At 50.8% G+C, this 23,922-nt stretch overlaps 1 protein-coding gene across 4 annotated transcripts in view; it reads left to right on the forward strand.

Annotated features, from left to right (window-relative positions):
• The window catches only part of GREB1 (growth regulating estrogen receptor binding 1), a gene marked incomplete at its 5' end in the record, with an annotated part of 69,665 nt that overhangs the window by 15,806 nt on the left and 29,937 nt on the right, over nucleotides 1–23,922 (forward strand). For 3 of the 4 annotated variants that reach the window (XM_082642752.1, XM_082642753.1, XM_082642754.1), the window contains 12 exons: nucleotides 58–201; nucleotides 1,566–1,694; nucleotides 5,383–5,496; nucleotides 5,977–6,132; nucleotides 8,662–8,847; nucleotides 11,877–12,227; nucleotides 13,304–13,432; nucleotides 14,148–14,276; nucleotides 14,916–15,113; nucleotides 15,836–16,016; nucleotides 17,393–17,588; nucleotides 19,035–19,171. In XM_082642752.1, the coding sequence (XP_082498878.1) occupies nucleotides 58–201; nucleotides 1,566–1,694; nucleotides 5,383–5,496; nucleotides 5,977–6,132; nucleotides 8,662–8,847; nucleotides 11,877–12,227; nucleotides 13,304–13,432; nucleotides 14,148–14,276; nucleotides 14,916–15,113; nucleotides 15,836–16,016; nucleotides 17,393–17,588; nucleotides 19,035–19,171 (2,050 nt within the window). The remainder of the gene's footprint in view (nucleotides 1–57; nucleotides 202–1,565; nucleotides 1,695–5,382; nucleotides 5,497–5,976; nucleotides 6,133–8,661; nucleotides 8,848–11,876; nucleotides 12,228–13,303; nucleotides 13,433–14,147; nucleotides 14,277–14,915; nucleotides 15,114–15,835; nucleotides 16,017–17,392; nucleotides 17,589–19,034; nucleotides 19,172–23,922) is intronic. The other variant, XM_082642755.1, reaches the window with a different exon arrangement.

Raw genomic sequence — 23,922 nt, forward strand, 5'->3', positions numbered from 1 at the left:
CTCACACTCTTGGGGAGGACCAGTGGGCTGGTTTTCACGTGTGCATCTTCCCCGCAGAGTTCAGAAGCCGGCAGGCATCCGCCAGCGCGTGTTCCAGCTCTCTGTTCCCACCACTGGAGAGCTCTGGGCTGCCGGCTCCCTTCCCCAGCGAGCCTGGTGCTGGGACGACCCCGAGTGTCCCGCTGGGAGCACCGCAGGCAGGTGAGGTGATGGAGCAGCGCCGGAGGTGCCGGGAGCGGGCTTTAGTTTCCCCAGTGTTCTGACTTGGAAATTGAGGCACGAAGATGCTCGCATAGGCTCTCACGGGCAGTAGGAGTTGATACAGGCATTTCTGGTTCATGAACTTGGCCTTTGCCATGATGAACAGACCTGATAAGCATGACAGCTATTATCAAGGAGATAGCAGCCTCCTTCCCAAAGCCTCTGGTGGGTTGGTGGTTGTTATTTCTCCTGCCCAGGGGCTCTGTCGAGGGGACCTGGGCCCTTGCCCCAGGTGACTCATAATCCATAGCGAAGAGGCTGCACCTGGGCTGGGAACACACTCTCCTCCAGAGGCACGGTGTCCCCTGTTCCACGTGGTGTCTGCTGTTGTCCTCACTGTGCCTGGGCCACCCGGGGCCTGTCACACCTTGGCAGCTGGAGGGAACACTGCTTTTGTCGTCAGAACACCTTGGTGTGAGTTCCAGCGCCGTTGCCTCCTAGCCAAGTGATTTGGGGCCACTCAGTTGAACTCTCTGAATCTCCGTTTCCTCATCCGTACAGATGGAGAACATCTTTTCTGTCTAATCTGCAGGGTGATTGTAAGAATTGAGTACGATGATAGTAATAGCAAATACTTTGTGCTTATGACCTTCTGTTAACTCTTGTCATCCACACAGTGGCTCTATTATTACCTCCATTGTCTAGATGAGAACAGTAGGAGGTGACGTAAGTTAAGGAAGGTTGCACAGCAAGTCCGCAGCAGAGCTGGGGCTCAGACACAGGTCGTCTGGCTTCGGAACCCACCCTTAACCCCTCACCATGCCGCCTCAACACAGGAGATGTTTTGTGCTACTCCTGAGTCTGGAGTACCTTCCAGATCATTCTGGCTGATGTGGGTGGCTTAGAAGACCACAGCCCCCAGTTGCCCCCAGAATTCTCCTCGGGCCCGGGGAGCCCCAGGCCCTGTGGGCAGCCTGGATCTGGGCGATGGCAAACCTGACTGCTTTCCCGAGCATGTCTGACATGCCCCTGAACTCAGGAGGGTGAGCGAGACGGTGGAAGGAGGGTGGAGCAGATGCAGGGGTGCTCCCGGAATCCAGGGGCCCCGCTGGCCCTTCTCTCACCAGGCGTGCTCAGTAAAGCACGTGCAGGAGTGTGTGTGCCTGTGTGTGCACACATGCGTGTGTGCCTGTCCGTGTGTGTCTGTGCTTTCTCTGGGGGCGCAGAATCACTCTGGCAAGAGCTCTGACCCCCGATGGGCCGCATCAGTGAACGGCTAATGTGTAAAATGGAGGAAGAGTCATTTCCTGCTTGCTGGGCTCACAGAGTGCCCTGCTCTCTCCCCTCTTTCTCTCTGCTCTCAGGACCAGCCTCCGATCATGCCTCACTAACCGCAGCCGTGGGTCCGGCTGTTTTCAACGGCAAAGATTCCCCGAAGCACCAGCTGCTGGTGAAGCACAGCCTGTCCGCCACGCCACGTCCCTCGGCCTTAGGTAGCCTTGCCCGTCCTGTTCGGGGGCCTTACTCTGCTCTGGGTCAAGACGGCGGCGGGGTGGGAGGATGGGGGAGCCCCCGTGCCGAGGCCCCCAAGCCTCCTGGAATTGGGGGGCTTGGAAGGAGAGTCAGGCCAGGTCAACAGGTGCCTCCTGAGTCCATGAGGCTGTGCTCAGGCCCTGGCGCTGGAGGGGGGGGGGCCTGGCTTCGGCCCTCGACTTGGGTGGTGGGTGTGTCTGCCAAGACACAGTGGGAGCCCCGTATGGGCGGGTGACCTGTCGCATTGTGGGCCACCCATCGTGAGGGCTGGAGAGTTCTGGAGAAATGGGGCCACGTGGTGTCATGGGAAGATAAGGGGCTCCAGAATCAGATGAACAAGAATTCAAAACCCAGCTGTGTCAGGGGATCAAGTCTCCTGGCTAAACATTCTCTCATCAGGAGATGAGAATTCTGCTCTGAGGGCAGTTGGAGGTTAGATGAGGCGCTGCATGGGAATTCAGGGCACACCTGGCAACTCCCTAAGGGGCACCATTATTGCCACCTGCATCAACACCATCACTGAGCTGGTCTTTTCAGGGAGGGCTTCCTGGAGGAGGTGACAGCTGAGTTGCAGCTGACCGTTGGGGAAGCATTAATTAGAGATGGTATGGGAGGAAGTGAGGAAGAGGGATGAGGAGGTGAGGGTCCCAGTGAGAAAAGCAAGTGAAGGGGTGAAGCAGGCCTCCTGCCGGAGCAGAGGCTGTGGGTTGAGGAAGAGTCGGAGCGGTCCGGGGACCCCACGTTCAGTGCCCTCCCTCCGTGCTTACCTGGAGCCATTTAATAGGCCAGTCTTACCTCTCTCCTCCCTCCTGCGTGCACACAGCTAAGTGGAATATTAGGACCCGAGCGCATCCCTGGAAGAGGGCCCAGGAACCGTCTAGTCCAGCCTGTCTCACAGAGAAGGAAAGTGTGGCCCAGAGAGACACCAGCCTGCTTGCCAGGCTTCCCTGCTTCCGCGGCACGGCTGGCGGAGGACTCCCCTGGTGGGGGAATTGTCTCCCTCTAAGCTGAAGGAACGATATCTTTTCTGACTTGGATCTGAGCCTTCCCAGTCCTGACCAGTGTGTCCATTCTGGAGTCAAATCCCTGTAACTTCCCGAGTGTGAGGAACCCCAGGCAGGCACCCGCTTTTCCTCCCAAGACTGTTTCTTCTCGGCTAGGTGCTAAGTTTAGGGCGGCCAGTGGCTGGGGACTGGGCCTCTGGGGACGGTGACGGGAGACTGTGCTGCTGGTACCTCCCCTCCCTGCACTGAGGCCTGGGTGCATCCACCCCGGACAGCAGGAACAGAGGACATCCTTCGGCCTGGGCCCTACGAGGTTGGCTCTGGGGACCCAACCTGAGGCTCCTTCTGTGGTGAATGAATGTGTTTCCTTGGAGGGGCATGAGAAATATAGCCCCAGTTCCCTAGCGTGACGCTGGAAACTTCCGGAATCTGGCCCCAACCAACCTTTTGAACTCGCTCATTCCCCACTCTTTCTACTTAAGAACTCGTACCCTGGCTGCTGCATGGGGTACAGCTCAGTGGCCTCCCCATCCTGTCTCTATGCCCTGGTCACACATCCGGGCCCTTGAAGGGCTCTCACCACCCACCTTCTATACCTGCCCTTCAGAGCTTAGCTCAGGTGTCACCTCCCCCCTGTAGGAGGGCTCCCTCCTTGTGACACTCAGGTGTCAGGCTTTGTTCCTCGGCCATTTGTGTCTGTCGGGCCTACGAAGTTCCTGGGAGCAGGGCCGTCATCATGTTTCCTGGGAGCCCAGATACTCCGCAGAGCCTGGCCCAGAGGGCGCGATGGATGCTGGCGGAGTGTGGTTGCGCCGTTAAGGGCACAGCTGGAGCATCGGAGGTCCTGTGCCTCACGCCTGCTCTGGGGAGAGCTGGAATCAGTTTCAAGAAACGGCTTCTGAAGCTACAAGGAGTGTTTAACCAGGGCTTGGGGGCTGTCGCTCAGTGGTTTGCAGTGGAAGTGCTGCCCCTGCGGGACGGGGCGGGGGTAGGGTGGGGGAAGGAGTTAGGAAATGTGCAGGATCCTTTTTTGGTTGTCCCAGCTCAGGGTCTGGATGTGCAGTGCCTGCAGGAAGTGGGCTATATGATGAAGACTTGTCTCCCCCAAAGTGCCAAATAGGGTCCCCCTCCCCAGTACCAGGACACATGGCCAGAAATAGATGGTCCACAGGGCAGCTCCTGGTGACATCATTTTGGCAGAGGTCATGAGCTTAGAGTCCACGTAGAGACAGTTAGTGTTAGCATCCCAGAGGGAGAAAATACCTGTAGATCTTCCATCCTTAGCACCGAGGCCCAATCCCATCTCCCTCCTTGCTTTGGTAGTTTTACGTGGTTTTTAGAGGAGCTGGCGTCTCAGTCCTTGTGGGAGCTCTTCTACCGGCTCTCGAGGACAGATGTTCCGGGAGGTGAAGATATGATTCTAAATGGAACAAACGTAGCAGAAGCTGCCTCAGAGGTTGCGGGGATCAGAGGAGACCACCTGCTGGAAAACTCTTTGCAAACAAAGAGCTTCATGTTTTTAACATTTTATTCACTTCATTTCATTCATTTTCAATCGGTCTAAAGAAGAGGTGAAAATAACTTTGGATTACTTTTCAAAGACTCTAAAGCCATGATTCTCAAACTGCAGTGCACCTCAGCATAACCAGTGTGCTTGTGAACGAAGTGTTTTCTTTCACTTCCAGAGCTCTGCTTCTGTAGGCTGAGGGGTGTCCAGGAGCAGACACTCTGAACAAGCTCCCACTGGTTCTGTCCAGCTTTGTCTCAGGCCAGACTTGGAGAAACATTGCTCTAAACCGGTGGTTCTCAACCCTGGTGCGGTTTAGAATCCCAGGAGCTCGTGGGTCATCAGAAGGCAGCTGGACATGCTGGGGTTCTGGTTTCCTTGGGATGGGGCTGCATCTGGGAATAGAGAGTTTTAAAATTTAAACTTTAATGTGTCATGGTTGAACGCGGAGCTCTAAATGTAGGAGACATTTTGTGTTGGATGGGTCCCCAAAAATATGGTACCCAATTCTTGATACTTTGAATAATCCAAGAACAGAGCGTGAGTCATGCTCATGCTGTTCCCTGCCGTGGGCCGGGATGACTCATTAACAGCAGTGGGTACCAGCTTCTGTTCCCCATCATTTTATTAGTCTGAAATTAGCTTTCGAGGCCGGGGGTGGGGAGAGGTGCACGGGTGGATCGGTACTGCCCCCAAGTGGTGAAACTGTGGCGGTAAGTTGAACGCAGCTGCAGCTTGTCTACAGAAACACGTATTAATTTACTGGAATGTGTAGCTGATGATGGTGCTGTGGGTCTCGGTGGCTATCATTTATTGGACCCAGACTCTGTGCTTTACATATATTCTCTTTAGTCCTGATCAAACCACCTTTCAGAGCAGGTTTTATTATCCCCCTGTAAAGATGAAGGAGGTAACGCTCGGAGAGCTAAAGCTTAGACACTTGCACAGCTTTGGAATAAAACATTTACGAAGGTCGATGGGATATTTCCTTTAAGCCTAGATACTTCACTAGATGCTCAAACCCACTGTGAAACTGTGATTTAAGAAAGTACAAGTGAGTGTGCTCCACTTCAGGGGAACGTTGTATTGAAGCTCATCCCTGGTGGCAGCCTAATCCATGCTCTGAATGTGGTCTAGGTATCTTATCAAACTCCGGGCCCCCCAAGAAACGCCACAAAGGATGGTCTCCAGAATCTCCATCAGCTGCGGATGGTGGCTGCCCCCAGGGTGGTGGGAACAGCGCTAAGTATGGTAAGTGACGAAATCCTCGCCCCAAGTCCCAGGCTTGGGTCCTAGGGGTGGTGATGCTGCTGGTGGGGTGTGTGTGCACGTTTACATGTGCTTTTGTGTGTATTGGTGAGAAAGTTCTAGGGAGGCAGACCTGGGTATAACAAAAGAGTCTCTTTCTCATACATTAGACTTGCTTAACAAAGTCCAGCATCCATGTACAGTATTGACTTCTCTGACCCTAGAGGAATTTTTTAAAAGGCTTGCCTGTCACTTGGCAGGGATATTGAGAGGAGGAGACTCGGTTGTTTGGTGGGGAAGGGGGACCCAGTGACCTTTAAGATGCTTTTGACCTCTGGAATCTGTGATTCCCGGACTTGGATGCTCCCATAAGCAGGGAACTGGTCAAGTTGTAGCAGATGTGTTGGCCAGCCTGACGTCAGGTCTGCCGGAGGTGGATGCTTTGTCTGACGTGTCTTCCTAATGCTCTTGGCGTGTCCCTAGAGAGCACAGGAGTGACCTGCATGCCCCAGGTTGGCTTGGTGGGACCGGCTTCAGTCACCTTTCCCATTGTGGCCTCCGGAGAACCAGTGTCCGTTCCCGACAACTTGCTGAAAATATGCAAGGCCAAGCCAGTGATCTTTAAAGGCAAGTACAGCAGTGTGACGTGTGGTGGAAGTCGGGGAGCCCAGGGAACGCACGAGAAACAGGCAACGTGACACGTCCTCCCAGTCTGACTCCACACCAAGGGGTCCTCCTGGGAAAACTCTAAAATCCTTTCCGGGGCAATGAGAGAACCAAGCAGACTGGTCACTGGGGTAGCCCCTGATCAGGTGCCAGGGTTTCAGAGCTTGTCACCGTTTTCTACGATGAGCCCAAGTGAGACGATCCTGTCCCATGATGACCATTTGCTTGTTCATTTGTTCCTTCAATCAGTCCCTCTCTCAGCCTCACTCGGCTCCTGCCATGGTACCAGGCCCAGGGCTGAGCACCGTGGGTGAGAGATGGGTCGTCAGCCCCTTGCCGATTTGTCAGGCCCCCGGTCTGGCGGGTTGTCCTGTGACCACTAGTATTTTTGGGCCATGAAATCTGACTTTGGGCAAAGATAGCCATGGTCACCAGGCAGAAGCATGAAACAAGACCAGATTTGACCTCTATTTTGTGGGCTTATGTACATGGTTGGAGGTCAACTTGTGGCTCAACTAAGGAAATTCCTTCCTAATGAAGTGGGAGCCCTTGAAACGTGAGGATTCGGCAGGGCTTGTTTGTTGATGGTGCTGGCCAGTACCGTGGGCTGGCACGGACTCACACACACACACACACACATTCAGGTCCTTCTTAAATAAGGGCAGACTGTGGGGGGTTTTTTCATTTATTTTATTTTTTATTTTTTTATTTTTATTTTTTCTGTTATTATTAGATGGCATAAACTTTAAAAAAATTTTATAGGAGTCTAGTTGATTTACAATGTTGTGTTAGTTTTAGGTGTACAGCAAAGTGAATCAGTTGTACATATACACATATCCAGTCTTTTTTAGATTCTTCTCTCATATAGGTCATTACAGAGCACTGAGTAGAGTGAACACTACTTGGTATCATGTTTGTAGTAGAGGAGAGAGGGTGGTAGGAAAGTGGGGAGGGATCTTACTCTTAATTATGAAATAGGAGAGGTACTCCTTTCTTTATCCCCCTCCCCCCAAAATGGACAGGATATTCAGGAAGAAGGGTGCAGGTCTGGGTTTTGAACTGGGCGTGAGGCTCGTTGCAGCGAGCGGGGGCTGCTCTTCATTGCGGTGTGCAGGCTTCTCATTGCAGTGGCTTCTTTTGTTGCAGAGCACGGGCTCTAGGCATGCGGGCTTCAGTAGTTGTGGCTCGCAGGCTCTAGAGCGCAGGCTTAGTAGTTGTGGCGCACGGGTTTAGTCGCTCTGCGGCATGTGGGATCTTCCTGGCCCAGGGCTTGAACCCGTGTCCCCTGCATTGGCAGGCGGATTCTTAACCACTGCACCACCAGGGAAGCCCCTCAGATTCCCTTTTATCTGGGCCCCGTTGTAGCTTCTCTGTGCCTCTTTCATGACAAATTTCACATCCTTCTTTTAATGGTAATTCTTTACATTGCCTCTTATAAACCATAATGTTTGTGAACAATGCTCCCCAAATTGTGGTCCCTGGACCAGCAAAGCCAGCACCACCTGGGACCTCGGTAGAGGTGTGAATTCCCAGGCCCATCCCAGAATCCGAATCAGAAGCTCTGTGGTGGGGCCCAGCAGCCTGTGTTTTAGGAAGCCTTTCAGGGGATGCTTATGCACCCTCAGGTCTGGGAATCAATTTCCTGAAGGACATGAACTGTGTCCCAGTCCCCAGATCTTCCCCCAGAGCCGAGTGTGAGGCCTGTACATAGCACGTGGCAGGCATCTACTAAGTGTGTGTTTGGTGAATAGGTGGAGACCTTCTGAGCACAAGATGCCACACCCACGCTGAACCACATTTGATCATCTCAGCAACCACACGGGGGCTCGATTTTCTCCACCCCATTCTACAAAGGTGGAGACTGAGGCTTAGGGAAGTTAAGCTTCTCGTGGAGGGTCACATAGTTAATAAATGGTGCAAAGGCGATTCGGAACTGGCCTGGGCTGTCCCCCCTCTGTGAGTTGCCATCAGAATTAATCCTGTAACGTTCGCTAAAGCATTTGTCAAGTTCTGTCAGTATTCGGAGTCTCTGGTCTGTACAGTGATTTATTTTCCTAACTCAGCTTGTCAGAGAGTTCTAGGACACTGGGAGGCAGAATCCAACATGGGGAGCTGGGGAGACTCGGGCTGGTGCAGGCCTAGCAAAGATCTAGTAGGCATTGCCCGCGTGAAATTTCTAGAGTCAGAGCCAAAGGAGCAGCACAGGCGATGGCTGTTCAGCTTTGGCAGTTCCCTCTGGGCCTGAGCTTGCTTGGCTGTAAAATATGGGATTGGACTAAATGAACAAGCAAATGCTACAGCCCCTGTCTGTTCTCAGAGCAGGTGCACAAATCGGCAAGGGCTGGGAGTTCAAGATTTCCTTGGAAAGGAGCACTTGAGTTACCCCAGGTGCAACTGGCCTGCCTGTTTTCACTCCCTCTCATTCAGAGACCGCCCACATGTGGGGACCACGCCTTGTGCCCGAGGCCAGGGGCCAAGCGGGTGCTGTTTTTCCTCCCCCAGGCCACGGGCACTTCCCTTACCTCTGTGGGAACCTGAACGATGTCGTGGTGAGCCCTCTCCTGTACACGTGCTACCAGAACTCCCAGTCCATCTCCAGAGCGTATGGACAGTATGGGGCCTCCACGATACAGCCCATCTCAGAGGAGATGCAGCTCCTGCTGACCGTCTACTATCTCGTCCAGCTGGGTGAGTCTCCCTCCTATTTTGTGGGAACCACTGGTGGAATAATCGCTAAAGGCGGGAACCGCACAAGCCTTGATCACTGACCCTCCCTTGGAACCCTTGTGAAGACTGCCTCTGCTATCCGGTCACTGCAGTGGTCTCCACCCCGAGGGGCTGGGGAGGCCTTAAAGTAGGTCAAAGTCTACAGTGAGAATTCAAAAATGATTTCCCTGCCCTTCTAGGCGCAGAGATACAGCAGGAAGAAAACAATGGCTTTGCCCTCAAGGAGATTGTATCCTAGTGGGAGAGAGAAACAGTAAACAAGTGGAAAAGAAGCAGAGGGAGGTGGGGTATGTGATTGTGCGGTTGTTTCAGGTTGTCAGAAAAGGCCTCTTTTAGGAGATGGCGTTTGGGTTGAGACCCGAGTGATGAGAAGGATCCAGCCTTAGGAAGATCTGAGGGAGGCAGGGGTGGGCGGCAGGCGGGGCTGGAGCATGGAGCCCCAGGTCAGTGGGAGCCAGGGCGGCTGCAGAGTGAGAGCATGACAGTGAGGGTAGGGCCTCAGGCTAAGGTCAAGGGTTCATATTTTAGACACATTGAGAAACAATTTGTATTTGTCTGCTCAGGCTGCCATAACAAAATACTACAGACTGAGTGCTTAAACCTCAGAAATGTATCTTCTCACAGTTCTGGAGGCTGGAAATCCAAGATGAGGGTGGCCGCAAGGTTGGGTTCTAGTGAGGTCTCTCCTCCTGGCTTGTAGATGGCTGCCTTCTCACTGTATCCTCCTCTGGGCATGTGTGTGGGGACAGAGGGTGGGCTCTGGTGTCGCTTCCTCTTCTTATAGTGTCACCAGTCCTACTGGCTTAGGGCCCCACCCTTCTGACCTCACTTAGCTACTTCTTTTTTTTTTTTTTTTTTTTTTTTTTTTCTTTTTGCGGTATGCGGGCCTCTCACTGTTGTGGCCTCTCCCGTTGCGGAGCACAGGCTCCGGACGCGCAGGCCCAGCGGCCATGGCTCACGGGCCCAGCCGCTCCGCGGCATATGGGATCCTCCCAGACCGGGGCACGAACCCGTATCCCCTGCATCGGCAGGCGGACTCTCAACCACTGCGCCACCAGGGAGGCCCTTAGCTACTTCTTTAAAGGCCCTATCGCTAAGTAAGTCGTATTGGGGGTTAATACTTCAACCTACGAATTTGAGGGGGACACAACTCAGTCCATAGCACCACCGCAATGTTTTGGGCAGGGGACAGATAAGATCTGACTTTCATTTCAAGAAGACCACATGGGCTGCCATGTGTGGCCAGATGGTGCAGTCGTCCCAGTGAAGGCAGGTGGTGGCTTGGACCACTAACAGCCACAGGGGAGAGATTCTGAAGGTCAGGATGGTGGGCTGTCTGTCTGAGGGACGTGAGGGAAAGATTTCACTTGCATTTTGGCCTGAGCAACCCGGTGAGCCATGGCGCTGGAGGATGAGCAAAAGTCCTGTCTTGGCAGTTTCAAGTTTGAGCTGCGGGTGGGGCAGCCAAGTGGGCCGAGTCAAGGATTTGGATGTGCAGGTCTTGAGCCCCAGGGAGACATTGCAGCTAAAGGTATAAATTTAGGAAACACGGGCTCAGTGATGATCTATATTAAAGCTGTGAGGCTGGATGAGAGACTGGGAGGGGTGGTGATGGAGGAAAGTGCTAAGGTTTGAGCCCTGGGACACTCAGTATTCAGGGGCCCGGGGGAGATGGAGATGGAGCAGGTAGGGAGGAACCCTTGAGGGTGCTGCTTAGGACTGTCTGGAATCTGGGAAAATGTGCATGTGTTTCTCTTTCTCACTCTTACAGTCCACATCCAATCCATCAGTAAGCCCGGCTTCACCCTGAATCCAACCTTGCCCACCTTCTCCATCAACACCTCCTTTGCCCAGGGTACCACTCTTGCTCAAGCTTAGACAGCTCAAGGCTGCACAGCTGGTGGAGCTGGGTGAGGACACGTCTTCTAAATCGAAGCGTGGTGCTCTTTCCTCCAGCTCACCCAAATATGAAATTTTGACACATCAACCAGAAAATAACCGTAGGGAAGAAAACACTGAAGGTACTCAATCTCACTAGTCATCAAAGAGATGCAAAATTAACACATTAAACAAGTGATGCTTTTCTCACCTAAACTGGCGATAACAACCCAAACGGTGCTGTCCAGTGGAGCTAAGGGTGCAGTAGAACCAGTGATACCGTGTGTCCTTAGTGTCCTGGTACGTTGAGACATTTAAACCCTCTGGAGACAGTCTGATGATATGTATTAGTTGGCTCTGTAAGCCCAACTTAGAGCATTTAGGCTAAGGAATGTCCTATACGTAAAGCTGTGTATTGCAGAAGTATTTATAACTGTGCTTATCTGGAAGCAGTACAGGGGTCCACAGTAGATCAGCATTGCTCAGTCCGTGGTGGTGCCCCCACGTTAACAGTGCCCATTAATAGTGCTGTTTATGAAGGCCGCAAACATCATGCAAGCATGGTTGTGGCGTGACGGTGAGGGAAGCAGACACGCCTTGAAGTCATAGGCCCGCAATTATTATAACGATGTAAAACCTGCACGTGGAAAAAAAAAAAGATGGAGAGGGGCTTCCCTGGTGGCGCAATGGTTGAGAGTCCGCCTGCCAATGCAGGGGACACGGGTTCGTGCCCCGGTCCGGGAAGATCCCACATGCCGTGGAGCGGCTGGGCCCGTGAGCCATGGCTGCTGAGCCTGCGCGTCCGGAGCCTGTGCTCCGCAACGGGAGAGGCCACAACAGTGAGAGGCCCGCTTACCGCAAAAAAAAAAAAAAAAGATGGAGAAACATACAAAGATCATCGTGGTTCTGTTAGGATGGTGAGATGAGGGCTGCTTTTATCACCTCCCTCTGTTTCCCAGCTGTCTCGCATACCATTTAACGTTAATCATTTAGGTTGTGTTATTTGCGAGTTCGTTTACACGCATTTCCCCAGCACGGCCCGGTTATATTGGTGTGAAGCTGCCGCGTGGGGCAGGTGCTGAAGCCCCTTCCGCCCGCCTTGTCGTTGCCAGCGGCGGACCAGGTGCCCCTGATGGAGGACCTGGAGCAGATCTTCCTGCGCTCCTGGCGGGAGTCGCACCTGACGGAGATCCGGCAGTACCAGCAGGCGCCACTGCAGCCCGTCCCGCCAGCGCCCGGGGCCGTGGCGCCCGTCACCTCGGCGCAGCTGCCCTGGCTGGCCGGCCTGGCCGCCAGCTCCTGCAACGACAGCGTGCACATCATAGAGTGCACCTACTCCCTGGCCGAGGGCCTCTCCGAGATGTTCCGCCTGCTCATCGAAGGCAAGCTGGCCAAGACCAACTACGTGGTGATCATCCGCGCCTGCCGGAGCGCCGCCATCGACTCCTGCATCGCTGTCACCGGTGAGGCTGGGCCCCACCGCTGGGCTGCCGGGAGGGCAGTCTGGTGATGCCCAGAAGCCCTCGTTTGCTGTTGCCCCCTTTTGCCTCTCGTGTCCCCGGGTTTGCAGCTGCGCGGGTTAGTAACAGCCGTTAGTGCACAGTAGCCCCTGGTGTGCCCTGAAGAGTGCGCTTCGGGAAAAATTCCATTCCTCCTGGCATAGAAGGTGAGCCGTTCCCGTTTCTCTAGAGAGACTGGGGGCAGGTTTGGATCTGGATAAATGCAGGGAAAACCTGGCTCCCCCGTGCACCTGCTGGTCTGTGGTTTAATGACTCTGGCCCTCAGCTGCTTCAACTACCTAATGGAGATGAAAAAAAATAAATCATGGCTTTCTTGTGTTGTGTGGGTTAACGAACGAATTAGCTAATTAATTATAAAAACGTATTGAAGCCCTACTACGTGCAGTCACTGTTCTGGGGGCTGGGGACACAGGAGTGATGTCCCTGCTTTCCTGGAGCGTGCGTTCTGGTGGGGAGACAGACATCACACAGTGCAGAATGTCCCAGGAGGGGGGCGGGGATGGAGCATTGCGGTAACTATGCAGCATCCCAGTGATCTCTTGGCATCCCTTCATCTTAAACACCTGTGTTTTTAATAAATTCTTTACATTGATTTCAGTGATATCTTTAGTAATAACCTCGAGCCCCTGCTGTGTCAGGCACTGGGCTGAATATTTTATAAACATTGGCTTGTTTTATCCTCACAGTAGTCCTGTGAAGTAGATGGTACTTTTAGCCACGAATTCCAGATGAGGAAACTGGGTCAGCCTAGGTTACACAGCTAGTTAAGTGGGGAGAGAGTCAGGTTCCAAAGCCCATACTCGGGGATTTCCCTCTTATTATCCCAACTACTAAACTGGGCCGGGGGTGTGTGTACCCTTTATTCATTTCACCAGCAGGGAGCCCTGCTCTTAGCCAGGCGTGGTGCTGGGCTTGCGGGATGGAGGGAGAAAGAGATTCAAGCACAGACCCTTCCATCGAGGAGCTCATGTGCTAATTCTAAGCAGAGGGCCCAGTCCAAATTGTTGTTTATTTTCCAGGAAAATACCAAGCCCGGATTCTTTCTGAGAGCCTTCTCACCCCTGCCGAGTACCAGAAAGAAGTCAATTATGAGCTGGTTACAGGGAAAGTGGACTCTCTGGGAGCCTTTTTTAGCACCCTCTGTCCAGGTAGGCTTGTAGTGAGACAGGTGCAAATTCATAAATTGATGAGAAAGACACAAAGGGCAAGGTCGTCTCAGGGGATGGAGCCCATCACCCGTGACCTGCTGAGGCTGGCCTGGATTTACATGTGTGGGCGGCCCTTCCATCTGTGGGGTCTCTGGCTGGCTGTTTCCTGCTCTGGCTGTGGGTTCTCTAGGTGGTGGCTTTGTGGTTTCTGTCCTTTGGGGGCACACAAGGGCCTTGTGCCTGGTTCTCCGTACCTCTCCGGCTCTGTCCATCACCCTCCTGCCTCCCGCTCTGTGTTGCTTAAAGCTTCTCACTGGAGAAGTGTATTCTCTGTGCCTCATTCTGTGTGCCCTATGCCTTGAGTGCCCGTCTCCCTTCTTTTCTGGCCACTTACCCTACAAGACTCACCCCATTTCCTCCCAGAAACTCTTGCTGGCCCCTCCTTCTCCAAGACGTGCTCTGACCCCTACCTACCTCCTGACCTTTGGCATCTTGCTCTTCTTTGTTTCTGTCCTGGCACCTTCTGGGTCATAATGTAATTTTCTTTAGCACATCTGCCTTCCTGGGCTGTGGGCTCCTTGACAGGATGGGCCACCCTATCTCTGGTGCCCCAGGCCCAGGACAGTGCCTGATACATAGAGGGTGTTCCATAGCTGCTTGCCGAGTTTCCCTGAGACGGAAAACCCATTTCTGTTATTCTCTCTGTTTTGGGCAGAGGGCGACATTGATATTTTGCTGGACAAGTTTCATCAGGAAAATCAAGGCCAGATTTCTTCCTCACTTACTGCCTCCTCTGTCACCAAATCAGCATCCCTAGATGTCGGCGGGACACCGGTATGCACAAGTGAGTGATGCCGGGGCGCTGGTGGCCAAGCTCTGGGCTGGTGGGGCAGCATCCAGGGCCCCCAGGGGCTGCAAGGAAGCAAAGTTAGAGGCACCTCCAGCGGGCAGGGCATCTCCTTAGAATCGAGTAGACCTAATATCTAATTTTAATTTTAGTCTTTGATGATAACAGTCTCATTTTACCCTGAAATGTACATCTGTACAGTTTTCCTGAGATGGCACATTTCTCTGTTGATTTCCAGTTTATCGATGCATTGTCGAAATACTTTATTCATTCTAAGCTCCTGAAGGGCTGTGATGGTCCCCTCCTCTTCCAGAGAACCTGTAACCTCTTCCAAAATCTAATCTCAGCATCAGCTTCCCTGGGATGCCGTCCTTGTCCCCTCCAGGTGGAGTAGGTCACAGCCTCTGTGCTCCCCGAGTGCTGTTCATCCTTTTATTTTTAAATTAGGAAAAGGGTGTGAAATGACCATCACGGTGGGTAGCCCGGAGCAGGCGCTCAATGAATATCGGTGTTTTCCCCATTCCCTCATCACTTTGTGTGCTAGACGGGGGCCCCCTGCTTGATTCCCTAGCAGAGGTCCAGGGCTGTAGCCATCTGCTGGCGTGCACCTCACCTTGATGGGGGCTCTGGTTCCAGGTGACCATCTGGAGCCTCACCGCATCCGGCCCTTCCAGCTGGCCGTGGCCCAGAAGCTCCTCTCCCACGTGTGTTCAATCGCAGATTCCAGCACCCAAAACCTGGACTTAGGATCCTTTGAGAAGGTGGACTTTCTGATTTGTATTCCACCCTCAGAAGTGACCTACCATCAGACCCTGTTCCACGTCTGGCATTCAGGTGCGGGCCTTTCAGGGGCAAGTGTGATGTCTGTGTGGAGAAGCTTTGATCTGTTTGCGTTCAGATTTGGATTCTAACACCATCTTTACTTCTAAAGTAGAGGGTGCCGTATTAACACCCCGGTTTCATAGCTCATGAAACTGATGCCCAGAGGAAGCGACTTGTCCACTATTTTATAATCTGTTAAAGGTAGAACATGACTTGGGTGTTCCCTCTCTCCCACTCAAGTCAGTGAAGTATGTCCCGATATCTGGCTTCGACTTAATGTATTCTCCCTGTGCTTTCAAGGGGATTAAACACGAACCACACAGAGTCAGTGTCTTCACTCGGAGGGTTCACTCTGAGTGCTCTAATCTAAGGCCTGGGGGCATTCAGGCTGGAGATGATTTTGGTGGGTGAGAGGGGACCTTTCCCTTTCTTTCAGTCACCCATGCTGGGATCAGCTGCTTCACGAAGGCAGCTTTGCTGTGCCCCTGGGTGGGCTGTGTACATACCACGCTGGGGAGCAGGCCCACCTCCAGGCCCTGCTCCTGCAGGCAGTGACACGACAGTCGTTTGCATGGGAATCGACCTCCCTGACTCACACGTACCTCCTGCATCCCTGTAGCCTCCAGTCCCAGCAAGGAGCCTGCCATATGGGAGATGCTCCTCAAGCGTCTGTTGCTGAGTGAAAAACTCATGACCATGTTTGGAGTTGCTGATGTATTTTCACCGTGTTGCAGGGGTTTTGCTGGAGCTTGGCTTGGAAAAGGAGCACGTGACCAAGCAGAGGGTCGAGCAGTATGTTTTGAAGCTGGATGCCGAGGCGCAGACAAAGTTCAAGTCCTTTCTGCAAAACTCCTTTCAGAATCCACACACGCTCTTCGTCCTCATCCACGACCACGCCCACTGGGATCTCGTGAGGTTAGACTGGCTTTGGCACGTGGCAGGGCTGGCATTTCCCTCCTTTGAATGACTATGTATGGATAATACTGTGGGTATAAGTGTTAAAAAGATGAGTGGTGTTGGGGGCTTGGCATTTGTAGGCAGATGCTGTGGGAGAATTTCAGACCTTAGGGCTGGAAGTTACCCGAGGGATCGTCTAGTGTAGCCTCTGGAAGGTACCATTATGGAAACGAGAGAAGGGAAGCACCTCGCTCAGTGTCGCAGGCTGGGGTGGGGGAGGGAGGGCATCAGTGGCAGAGCAGCAGGTGCCGGTGGGGGGGATCCTGATGGGAGTAGCTCCGCCCGGGCCCCTTCCTGATGGAGCCCCATTGGCTCTGGACACCATGGGTCACAGCTGGTGCCCTTCCCGGGGGAGATTTTACTTTCTCAATTCAAATGAACAGAAATCTAGATGAATTTCAGATGGTGTCAAGCCTGGAGTCTGGCAGGATTCCTGGGTGTTTACCAGGATTGGTCATCTCCATGAGACTGGCCTTGGGGTTGTGTGTTTAAACACTGCCGCTGACGTGGATGAGGAGGGAAAGAAGATTGTGGGTCGGGTATCGGAGGAAGGCTTTGATTTAGCGCAGGGCCAGAAGCTCAGGGCTGGTCAGAGCCTTAAGGTTTGCCCAGTTAAAGGGTTTACATTCTCGCGTCCATGTATGGGCGTGGGGGAATTTGAACATTCTGAAGTATATACAAAGCTAAATTGTACATATTCATTTGCTGGGTAGGTTTCTCAGAGTGGCTACCTGCCACCCGAAAGGTGAAGCTCTGATTTTTTCCTGTCCCCCTAGACTTACAGACAAGAATGCTGAGACCACTGACCCACTGAGAAAGGCTGAGACGCACTTGTCTCCTCGGCCCCTTGTCCAAGATGCTTCCCATTCCTGATCCTATACTTTAAAATTTAGTACAGAATTTACCATGTTATGTCCTCTTTGGGTCATTTCAAGATCAGTAGGACTGTTGTAGAAAAGGATTTAAGGAGGCAGGTGTACAGTCAGATGGGGCCAAGGGAGAAAAGGCGAGACTCATCGACAACTCCTGGGTGGGCATTCCGGTGCTAGAGAAGCGGGTGGATTGTGTATCTTGCAGGCAATCCTCTATAGACACTGTTCCCCCAGCCAAGCTTTTAATAAGTCATGAGTATTCAGGGGAGTCCCTGACGGGTACCTGCAGTGCGGTCATATGTTAAAATTTCATTTTGCTGGTCATGGGCAGAGCCCTAAGCTTCGATTGTTGCCAGCGTTGGGAGGCTCGCTGCCAATTGATCCAACTGCTTGATTGTGGTCAAATGACGGGACAGTGCTTGCCCTTCCACTTATCATTTCTTCTCCCTCTTTTGCTCTCAGTAGCGCTGTTCATGACCTCTACTCCCAGAGTGACCCGTCCGTGGGGTTGGTGGACAGATTGCTCAACTGCAAGGAGGTGAAGGAGGCCCCCAACATCGTGATGCTCCACGTGACCTCCTTCCCGTACGCACTGCAGACCCAGCACACGCTCATCAGTCCTTACAACGAGATACACTGGCCGGCCTCCTACAGTAATGTGAGTGTCCCAGGCTGCTGGGCCCACTGTAGCAATGACCTTGCGTTGGGAGAGATCCTGTTCACTAAAGACCTGACTGACTAGCCCAGTTGAGGGTCAGTGGGTTCCAGCTCCTTGGATCTTTGATTCTACCCAGGGTTAGATTTAAACCCTTCTTGGTCTTTAGAAACCTTCCTGTGTGCATTTGTTGGCTCCCTGTCTTAGAGCATGTAATGCAACACAGTTGGTTTACTGTTTCTCTGGCGACTGAAGCTCTCTGAGCAGCGTTCTGAACACCTGCTCTCCTGGTGTGGGACGTACAGCCCTCTAGGGCTGTGGGGATTTGGACTCCACTTGGGGTGACTCTAAGTTTGCTAGAAGCCCTGGAAATGTTCCTGTCTTTCCTACCCCCGCCTCCTTCAGCAACGAGGTTCAAAATCTCCTTCCTCAAACTGAACACATGTCCACAAACCCTGCTGAGTTTTATTTCAGCTTATCACCTGCCATTTTCGCATCAAAATAGAAGACAGCAGTCATTCTGGTAATTTGAGAAATCTGGTGGTTGGATTCCACCTAATTATACAAGCAATAAGTAGACATCAAGTTGCGGACTTTTTTGGAGTGTCTTGGAATCATCCGAGGAACTTCTAAAGGTGCTGATGCTTGGCTTCCTTCCGGCCAATTCAGAATCAGAGGTAGCAACGGCATTTGTTTTTATGTAGCGCTTACCATGAGCCAGGCAGGCACTGTTCTAAGTGCTTTATCATATGAACTCAGATAAGACACAGGTGCTAGGATGATTTCCGATTTACAAATGGGGAAAATGAGGCAGAGGGGAGGGGTTAAGCCACTTGCCTAAAGCCATGCAGCTACAAGGTTCTGGAGCCGGGATATGACCCAGTCCAGCAAAATCCACGGCCCTCATGTTTAACCACTGTGCTACTTGAGGGTGAAGTTCATGCCTTTGTAATTTTAGCATCCTCCCACAACTTTGCTGTGCTCTGACGTTTGATAAGCTCTGATGCTAGTTTGGGAGGAATTTTATATCAGTGTGGGTAAAATTGGTTGGATAAATGCATTTCCTTCTGCTGATTTAATAGCAGCTGAATGCAAAACAGTTGATTTGTCTATTCCTAAAACCAGCTAAAATTGTTGGAAAGAAGCAATTTTAACAAAGGAAGTTGTGTGTTTAAAAAAAAAAAGAGGCTGATTTTCTTCTTGGCAAAGGCACTGGGGTCAACTGAATGGAAAAGTCTTGACTGATGGGGAGGCGCCGGCCCTTACGCGTGAAGTGCTCTGTGCTCTGGGGCCGCAGAGGAAAGACGGTTGTAAAACGTCATCCAGGAGGTCGCAGAGTCAGCACAGTTCAGATCAAGATGCCTGTCCAGGTCGTCTGTGCGCCCGGCACGTGACCCTTTCAGTCCCCACAAAGGCAATGTTTGCGTGACCGACGCGCTTCTGTTTTAGGGAGTGGACTTGTATCCTGAGAATAAGAAGTATTTCGGGCTGTCCGAGTTCATCGAATCCACCCTCTCAGGACACAGCCTCCCCTTGCTGAGATACGACAGCTCCTTTGAGGCCATGGTCACCGCTTTGGGAAAAAGGTACCTGTCTCTTTTGAAGTTACTAAAAATGCTCCGTAGTCAAGGTCAAGGTGAGGAATGTGCAGCCAGGGAATTCCAGGGAGGGAGCCACCTCTCTCCCTTCCTGGTGACTCAGTCCCTCCGCTAAAGGGATCCTGGTTTATTTCTCGTCTTGCATTTTGGGCCGGTGATGTTGTTCCAGAAAATTTGAGAGATGAGAATGGGCAGAAATATGCTAGAATGTGGGATTGCATGTCTGAGACTCAAGGGAGGGCAAGAAAATGGGAGGTACGATAGCAAAAGGTGTAAAGGAAGAGAGAGTGGAGGTCAGTTGGCTTCGTCTTTATTTCCTTTGCATGTCACCTACCGTGTGCTTATTTTGTGCCAGTCACTGTCCTTACCTTCATTATGTTATTTAGTCCTCCCGACCTCTCTGAGCCAGTTGCTATTATTATTCCCATTTTACAAATAGACTGAGACTCAGGGAGACCCCATGACTTTCTCAGGCCACACATCTAGCAAGTGACAGAACTGGGTGTGAACCCAGAGTCAGTGCTACCTTTTCAACCCTGTCACAGCAGACCCCTGAGGTGGATATCAGCACTGCCATTTTACAGATGAGGGAACTGAGGCTCAGGGGGGTTAAGTGCCGACATCCACACAGTTTATACGTGGAAAAGCCAGGCCAAGTTTTACAGACTGTCTAATACAAAACAGAATGAATGGCTCTGCCGCCAATTTTGGGCGTTGAACTGAGCTCTGCCGTCTCCCCTCATGGCACCTCATTTGTCTCACTTGCTGACAAAGGGATTGAATTAGACGTGTACTTCCCAAGCTGTGTTCCAGGCTATACTGCTGGATGCTAATAGTTGTTATGTCACGAGGGGTTCCATGGTCATGTGTGTTTGATAAACCTTACATTTAACAAAGGATTCTTCTCCCAGTGAGAGTTCTCAAAGCCTTCAATATGCCATGTGTGCTATAAATCTCCAAGAGACGGCTAGAGCGTGCAGCATCTCCACTGTCTCGGGGGATTAGTGTTCCCCAGAGCACCCTTTGGGGAACTAAATCCCTTTCAGCTCTGATGCTGATGGGTTTAATCAGGCCACTTCTCCAACTCGTGGATTGTCAGCCGAGCTCTCCCATCCTTGCTGCGGGAAGACACCCTCCAAGATTTTACACTAAGGCTGTGAGAACTGACCTTTGTCCTGCCTCTGCTTCTCTGCCTGGCTCCCCAGCTTCTCCTCGTGCAGCAAACATGTGCTGAGTGCTTAGTGATCTGTAGACGCTGGGCCAGTATTTTCCATTTATTGCCTAATATAATCCTCACAATGGCACAGTGAGATAGGAGACACTGTTATTCCCCCATTTGACAGAGAAAGAAACAAAGACTTGGGTTAGGTCACTTGCCCAAAGTCATGTGGGGGTTTTGTAGTAAAGCCAGACCAAATCCTGGTCACTTAAGTCCAAAACAGTAGACCTACTAAACTGTACAGAGCGAGCTCTCACAGCTGGTAGAAGGCCAGAGCGATCATGGCACCAGACATCCTGGCTCTACTCTTTATTAGTTTTAACTTTAGGCAAATCATTGAACCTGCCTGAACAGTCTCCTTTCAAGTGTTATTGTACCACTTCCTGTATAAGATTCTTACAATCGTATGTTTCCATTTCTCTCCTCCTAGGCTTTGTGCTTTTGTTACCATACATTTTACTTATATATGTTATAAACTCCCCAATAAATCACATTTGCTTTAGGCAGTCGATTATCTTTTAAAGATATTTAAATAAGAATATTTTTTAAAACCTCTTTCTTTATTTATGCACATAGTTAATACTTCCAGTGCTCTTCATTCCTTTGTGTAGATCCAGATTTTTATCTGGCATCATTTTCCTTCTGTCTAAAGGACTTGCTTTAACATTTCTTGGGGGGAAGGTCTGCTGGTGATGAATTCTTTCAGCTTTTATGTGTCTTTAAAAGTCTTTATTTTGCCTCATTTTTGAAAGATACTTTCCCTGGGTATAAAATTTAGGTTGACTTTTTTCTTTCACAGTATTAAAGGTGTTGCTCTACTATCTTCTGACATACATTGTTTCAAGCCAGAAGTCTGTTGTCATCATCACCTTTGTTTCTCTCTGTGTAATGACCTCTCTTCCCCACCACTCCCTCCCAACCCCGGCTACTTCAAAATGTTTTAAATTTATCACTGATTTTAAGCAATTTGATTAAGACAGGCCTTGGTGTGGTTTTCTTCATGTTTCTTGAGTTAATTGAATTTTCATCAAATATGAAAAAATTATAGTCATTATTTCCTCAAAAATTTTTTTCTACATCTCTCCTTTCCCCTTTTAGAGTAATCCAATTGTACATATATTAGCCTGCTTGAAATTGTTCCATAGCTCTCCGATGCTATAGTCATTATTTTCTGTTTCCCTCTGTTTCATTTTAGATCATTTCTGTTGTTATGTTTTCAAGTTTACTAGTGTTTTTTTTCTGCTGTCAGTCACATCCAGTTTATTTATATTTATATTTATATTTTTCACAAAAGCAAAATAGTCATATAACAAGGTTCCTAAGAGAAGAAGAAAGGCAATTTCAGGTAGCACATACATGAATGTACACACTGACAAATTGAAAATAAATAGTTACTTGTGTTTGTTTATTAATAAGGACTGTTCCTTGCAAGTGACTGAAACCCAACTTGAACTACTTTAGGAAAGGGAGAGGAATGCACTGACTCATGAAATAAAAGGAGAGGTTGAATAAATAAACCACAGAGCCAGGTGCAGCTGGTTTCAGGAACAACTTAAGTTAGGTATTAAACACTGCCAAGACTGTGTTGTCTTGTCTTTGGTATTTTTCTCTGTGTTAGCTATATTGTATCTCATCACACACTGGTTTCTTCCATGTGCTGACAACATCATCCCTAGCTGCTGCTGAACTTCATATTCTCCAGCTTCTAGAAGGGGACTGATTCTTATGAATAGTTTGAAGAATCCCAGGAAAAGACTGATGACCCCTCCTGGGTCAGGTAGCCATTCGTGAACTGATCCATTGTAGCTGGCAGGGCCGGGCCAACTACCAAGATGGTAGCTCCCATGAGAATTCAGGATCCAGTTTTTCTTCTGTCTCAGACATTTTAGTTTTCATCTCTAGAATCTGAGTCTTTTTCATGTTTCCAGTTAAAATGCTCAATTTTTCCTGTATCTTCTTTTTTTTTTTTTTTTCTTTTTGCGGTACGCGGGCCTCTCACTGTTGTGGCCTCTCCCGTTGCGGAGCACAGGCTCCGGATGCGCAGGCCCAGCGGCCGTGGCTCACGGGCCCAGCCGCTCCGCGGCATATGGGATCCTCCCAGACCGGGGCACGAACCCGTATCCCCTGCATCGGCAGGCGGACTCTCAACCACTGTGCCACCAGGGAGGCCCTTCCTGTATCTTCTTAAACATGGAATATGGTTCTAATAATTGTTTTAACGTTCTTCTCTACCAATACTGTCATCTGTGTTGTTTCTGGGTCAGTTTCTATTGGTTGATTTCCCCCCCTCCTTTTTATGGGTTGTATTTTTCTGCTTCTTTACATATCTGGTAATTTTTGAGAGGATGCCAGACATTGTGAATTTTACCTCGTTGGGTGCTGGATATATTTGTATTCCTGTAAATCTTCTTAAGCTTTGTTCTGAGATACAGTTAAGTTACTTGGAAACAGTTTAATTCTTTCAGGTCTTGCTTTTAAACTTTGTTAGGCAGGACCAGAGCAGTTTTTAGTCTCGGGCTAATTTTGTTCACTACTGAAGTGAAACCCTCTAAGTCCTCTACGATATTTCATGAATTTTGATGTCTTCCACACTGGTGATGGGAACAGGAACTATTCCAAGCCCTATGTGAGTTTGAAGTATTGTTCCCTCTAATCCTTTTGGATGGTGCTTTTCTTGGCTTTGGGCAGTTTTCTCACATATATGCGCTGATCACTACTTAGCTGAGGACTTGAGTGGGACCCTCTGCGGCTCTCCTGAGTTCTCTATCTGTGCAGTTCTCTCCTCTTTGGTAATTTTCCCCATGAACTCTGGCTGCCTTGGTTTCCCTGGACTCCAGATCTTTCCTCAACTCAGGGAGACACTGGGGCTTGCCTGGGTTCCTCCTTCCTGAGCAATCCTGGGAACGCTTTCCAGGTAGAAACTGGGGGCTCACCTAATTTCTTTCCCATTTCGAAGGATCACTGTCTTTCACTGCTCAGTGTCTTGAAACACTGTTGTTTCATAGATTCATCCAGATTTTTAGTTATTTCTGGTGGAAAAGTAAATCTGGTCCCTGTTACTGTGTCTTGGCCAGAAGCAGAAGTCTCTGCTTGTCCTTTGAGCAGAGGTGAAAGCAGATGTTGGAGATGGGGAGAAGAGTGTGCTTCTCCCTGAGTGACAACTTGCTCTTCTTACCTTGCTCAAGGTGACAAGGGGCCACCACAGCTGGGGCAGTGCTGTAGAGAGTGGAGACAATGCATTTCCCACTCTGCTCTCTTTCTTCCTGGGCACTACTTGGCCAGTGCACCAGGGGCAGGGTAAAGCAGTGCTTGGGCCACGGGTCCCCTTTGTGCCAGAGCCTGCAGACCCTTAATGCCTTCCCAAGACAGCACTGGTATTGGCAAGTTGGCCAGGCCACCTCTTCAGTTCGCAGAAGCCATGAAGTAGTTGAGTGCCAAGGAGAAAGAATGAACAAAAGTATAACGGTGGGCAGGAGAAGATAGCAGAGATGCTGTTGGAAGGTGAGCTGGCTGCCCTGAT

This window comes from Mesoplodon mirus (assembly GCF_964341445.2).
Source record: "Mesoplodon mirus genome assembly, chromosome: 14".
NCBI classification, from domain to species: Eukaryota; Metazoa; Chordata; class Mammalia; order Artiodactyla; family Ziphiidae; genus Mesoplodon; species Mesoplodon mirus.